Here is a 5,598-nt window from a genome sequence, read left to right on the forward strand (position 1 = left end):
AGATATAGCTGAGTGAACACTGATTTAAGCTTTTTGGGTAAATTGGCATGTCTTTGTCTCTTGATGGGAACCTTTTCTGCTTCCTGGAAGGTCAAATGTGAATTGGGAAGCATTGCCTTCTTCTTTCCAAAATGGACTTGAACAGGCACAGTCCTGCCAAAAATACTGAAACTGGAGAGCATCACTTTGGAACCCTAGGCTTTCAGCCTGTGGAGGACTAACTTCATCTGGAAGACCAGCTTTGGGAGCTGTAGGTATACATGAGTGGTCATCTGGTATATAGGGACCTGAGTAAATGGCCAGTGGTCCCTCAGAGGGAAGGCAGGAGGAATCATTTTCATTTCTTCTCCTGGAGTTCCAGGGTCCTTCTTCCTGAGGACCCAGCATCTCTTTCTTAAGGAACACCTTCCTCCAGGTGAGAGGTTTGAGGTATGAAATTGGCTCAGATCAAGGGACTGTAACAATTTATTGAGGCTATAAATCAATAGCCTCCTCATAAACCACCCTTGACTTCATTATTTTCTCCCTATCCCTCTTGACCATGTTCTACTCATCTTCTTTGAATTTTCCATGGTAAGGCCTAGCAGGCTGTAACTCCAGCCTCAGTGCTCAACTATCACTGCATCAATGTGTTGCCTGGGTTCGTAGAACACATCTTTGAAATCAGATTGTGATCTTGTCAATGAGTCAAGTGTGTTGAACCATACCATTTATTGGTCACATATTAATTACTGTATGGTTTTTCTCTTAGAAAAGTAAGCCATTCTTTCTTCTGAACACTTGGAATCTCAGCTGAATAAAGTGGTTTAAACTCTCTAGTACAGAGGTGTTAACATTCTCACAGAGGCAAATACTATAACCCCCAATGTCACAGAGAAGGAGACTTCAGAAAAGTTTCTTTTATACTTCTAGCTTATAAATCACCTTAACCTAGTATCTAAAATTCAAGCTACCTATCACCTTCTCCAACATTTGAGGCATGCATGTAATTCTTGCAATTGAAAGCAGTCATGTATGCATCATCCCTTTGACTTTACAACAAAAACTTATTTAGCACACATTCCATGCCTAAACATATTTTGAGGGGATGAGCAGAAAAATGACAAGCTGTCCTCAGATGAACTTTACTATCCAATTGGAAATAAATAATAGATGCTAATTAGTTGTAATTGGGCAAAGACTCAGTTATTAGCTGGACTCATGAGTTCCTACTTTAATAGGAGGTCTATGAATCTATCCAGTATCTGGGTATCAATGACAAGTTAGATCCTGAGTCAGTATTTCTTAAATGTTTGAATATTCCTGTTTCTCTGGTATATAGGGACCTGAGTAAATGGCCAGTGGTCCCTCAGAGGGAAGGCAGGAGGAATCATTTTCATTTCTTCTCCTGGAGTTCCAGGGTCCTTCTTCCTGAGGACCCAGCATCTCTTTCTTAAGGAACACCTTCCTCCAGGTGAGAGGTTTGAGGTATGAAATTGGCTCAGATCAAGGGACTGTAACAATTTATTGAGGCTATAAATCAATAGCCTCCTAATAAACCACCCTTGACTTCATTGATTATTTCCTCCCTATCCCTCTTGACCATGTTCTACTCATCATCTTTTGAATTTTCCATGATAAGGCCTAGCAGGCTGTCACTCCAACCTCAGTGCTCAACTATCACTGCATCAGCTGGGCTTCTGATATTTAAGTGTCAATACCTGGCCATCATGCATCAGGATCTCTCATCCCAATACTAGCAGGAGTTCAGTTCTGCAATGGTAGCACATTGGACCACCTGCACTGGCATACAATAGAGAGGCCATCATTGAATTTAATTTTATTTTTTATGGTTGACTCTATTACAGATGTCCCTATTTTCTCCCCCTTTACCCACCTGCATCTAGCCCCCCAGCCCACGTCCCTCTGGCCATTATCACATTGCTATCTGTGTCTATGCATAATGTTCTTTGGCTAATCCCTTCACCTTCTTTCATCCAGTCCCATCCTCCTCCCTGCCCTCTGACAACTGTCAGTCTGTTCCATGCATCCATGCCTTTGTTTCTATTCCATTAATCAGTTTATTTTGTTCATTAGAGTCCACATATAAGTGAGATCATATCTGAAGATAAAAGGATCCTTCTCACCACCAGTACATGCTCTTATATTTTTTTGGTAATTCTGGTTCTAACATTTTTTTTTTTCTAATCTAGTGAGGATTTCATGTTTGGTGTCTTCAGTAATTGGCAATGTTTATTTATTTATTGTAGAGAGAAAGAGAGACCCATTTGTTGTTCCATTTGTTGTTTATGCATTCATTGATTGCTTCCCATATGTGCCCTACCGGGATCTAACCGCAATCTTGGCATATGGGGACAGTGCTTCAACCAAATGAGCTACCTGGCCAGGGCAGATTTTAATATCTTAAAGCTGTGATTCAGAAATAGAAATTAGAGGACATTCTCACTGAGATTTGAAAGAATCACTAAAAACTTTAAACCTTAGTTTTGTACATATAGGGATTAAAAAACAAAAGGCAACATGAAAACATTAGGATGGAAATTTTGTGCTTTCCAGTGCTCTGATTCTTAGCCTTAAGCCCCTCATTGAACAGGCTAATGTCATTTCTAGAATCAATGAAAAATTTATCATCTCATGGTCATTTTTACATTTCTATTAGTGTTTATTAATAGTATCATATTTTACATGTTCTTTCTTATTTATGAATAGGAAATACAAACTTTATTTTCAAAATCAAAAGATGGAAGCTATAATGAAAACTATGGATTCCTTTCACTCTTAATCCCACCCATGTCAGTAGTTTTCAGTAATTTCCATATAAATTACATTATACACACTATTTTGCACCTAATTGTTTCACCTTAAAACATAATTTAAGGGTTTTATATTAGCATTAGAGGCCCAGTGCATGAAATTTGTGCATGGGGGATGGGGAGAAAGGAGGTTCCCTCAGCCCAGCCTGCACCTTCTCCAATCCAGAACCCCTCAAGGGATGTCTGACTGCCAGTTTAGACCTGATCCCCGGGATTGGGCCTAAACCGGCAGTCAGACATCCCTCTCACAATCCTGGACCACTGGCTCCTAATCACTAATCTGTCTGCCTGCCTGGTCAACCCTAACTGCCAACCCCTGCTGGCCTGATCTCCCCTCACTGCCTCTGCATGCCGGCCAGGTTGCCCCCAACTGCCTCCTCCCTGCTGGCCTAGTCGCTCCTAACTGCCCTCGTCCCTGCCGGCCTGGTCACCTCTAAATGCCCACCGGCCAGCCTAGTCACTCCTCACTGCCCTTCCTGTCAGCCTAATTGCCCCCAACTGACTCCCCTTGCCAGCCTGGTCACCCCCAACTGCACCCACACTCCCACCAGCCTGGTCAGCCCTAAATGCCCCCCCACCAGCATGGTTGCCTCTTACTGGCCGCCCCCCCCCCCGCAGCCTGCTGTTCAGTCATTTGGTCGTCCCTCACTAACCCCCCTGGTCATAGGCAGCCATCTTGTGAGGGTGTGAGGGTTAATTTGCATATTACCTCTTTATTATATAGGATATATAATCTCCATTGTCAAGTTATTTAATGGTTACCTAGAATTCCAGTTCATGTATATACTAAACTTTATATGACCAATCTTTCCATTACAAATATTGCTGCAATGGATTTTCTCTGTGTGTGTGTGTGTGTGTGTGTGTGTGTGTGTGTGTGTGTGTGTGATTGTGTAATATAATTATGCACATGTATTTCCTAAAAGTGAACATGCTATATCAAGAATTGACTTGAATATATATTTCTTCTTTTGTGACTTTCAGTAACATTCTTGATGTTTTAAAAAAGACAATTTCTGCTCAACTGCAAATATGGTCTTTTTCTACCTCTTAAACCAGAGGGTGGCAACCCTTTCTATAAAGTGTCTAAAAGGAACTCTCTTAGGTTGTTGGGTCATACAGTGATTGCTCTTACTACTTCACTCTACTCTTGTGGTATAAAAATAGCCATAGACAATATGTAAATAAATGCATGTGGTGGTGTTTCAAAAAAACTTTATTTACAATAACAGGCAGCAGGATAGGTTTAGTCTGTAGGCCAAGTTTGCCAACTTCTGTTATAAATTGATGCTTGTTTTTCAATTTAAATGAATAAAACCAACTCTCAATCTATCAATGTATGTCAGGCACTAAAATCCTCTAGTAGGCACTTTTTATGTTTAAAACTTTTGTGAGTAAAATTAAAAACCATACACACCAAAAATAGGGCAGAGCATATATACACATTTTATAATTTTCTTTAAAGAAAACTAATCTTATTTAAACAGTGAGCTCAAAGCATTCAGACCCTTGCCAATTAGTTTACCAGGGATAGCTAGGGTTGCAGTGAGTCCATCAGCAAGTGTGTCCAGGGCCCGTGCAATCCAGGGAGTTTTATCCTTTTTAGTACTTTCAATCAAATTTTTCAGACGATTTATCTCTGCCTCCATTTCATCAGATTTCTTCCTGAATCCTTCGTTAAGCAATTCCTCTTGGATCTAAAATAAAGGGTATGGAGAGAGGGAAAAGTAAACTTTTGAAAATTCCAATTTCTAAATAGTAAAATTTTATATGTAAGAATGTTATTAAATTTTCTTTATTTTCTACATAAAAGTAGTCTCTCTTATTAGATTATTAGAGGATAATATTTGAAGCAGACAGTATCTTCTGGGTTAGACCTGATCAGTGAGAAGAAGGATAGGTTTCAACCTTACTTAGCCAGGCATGAAGAACAATGCAATAATGTGTTCCAACCAAAAGTATGGATTAAGAGAGAACCATTATTCCACTTGTACAAATGGCATGGTCCCCCATATTGTAGAAATTATAATAGGAACATATAAGCTGATCAAAAAATCTGATGTAAACACTTCTAGATGAGAAAAAAGAGAATTCTCCCAATGCTATGTGGTGACTTAGGCAAACTATCCATACTTGGAGACAACTGAAGCAGGTTTAGAAGGTGTCAGTTCCCCATATTTCTATGTCTAGATATATCTGATAGTTTTAGGCCAGCATGGACCCAAATCAGGGTCTTTGCTGGTAGTAGAGTTCTGTATAATTGACAGTAATCTTGGTGAAGTACCCAGTTGCTGCTTATATTAAAAACACCTGGTTAGAATATCTATTTGATAATCTATTAAAAACCTTGTTTAATTAGGGCTTCATGAGATCACCCTAGAATATCACTAATGTAGAAACTTGAACTTTGGGGAGGCTATTTATATTCTCCAAGGACTTGGAGGACCGAAGGTCATCTTGGACTCTCCAGAGTCTCAGGGTGGAGCAAAATTCAAAGGCTTCTTGGAAATCCAGGATTCGGTACTTTTGGTGAATCAAATGCAGTAGATAGCAGTAGTTGTTTTCTTTTTAATTTTACACTAATTTTTACCTATTCCTTTCTCATTTACCAGGGTGATGACCATGAGGAGTAGGCCTAATCCAGCAGTCAGACATCCTTAGCTCTGCCGCTGAGGTGGGAAAGGCTCCCGTCACCACCGCTGGACTCACCAGCCTTGAACCCAGCTATGGCTGAGCGGCGCTTTCCCTATGGGAGCACACTGACTACCAGGGGGCAGCTTCTGCA

At 40.3% G+C, this 5,598-nt stretch overlaps 1 protein-coding gene across 1 annotated transcript in view; it reads right to left on the bottom strand.

Moving 5' to 3' along the window:
- Window positions 1-3,930: 3,930 nt before the first annotated feature.
- Window positions 3,931-5,598, bottom strand: part of LOC102251387 (guanylate-binding protein 6-like) — a 30,112-nt gene continuing 28,444 nt past the window's right edge. The window contains exon 10 of the mRNA XM_005863364.2: window positions 3,931-4,510. Within this exon, the coding sequence (XP_005863426.2) occupies window positions 4,289-4,510 (222 nt within the window). The 3' untranslated portion in view covers window positions 3,931-4,288. The remainder of the gene's footprint in view (window positions 4,511-5,598) is intronic.

Source organism: Myotis brandtii, unplaced genomic scaffold, assembly GCF_000412655.1.
Source record: "Myotis brandtii unplaced genomic scaffold, ASM41265v1 scaffold177, whole genome shotgun sequence".
Taxonomy (NCBI): domain Eukaryota; kingdom Metazoa; phylum Chordata; class Mammalia; order Chiroptera; family Vespertilionidae; genus Myotis; species Myotis brandtii.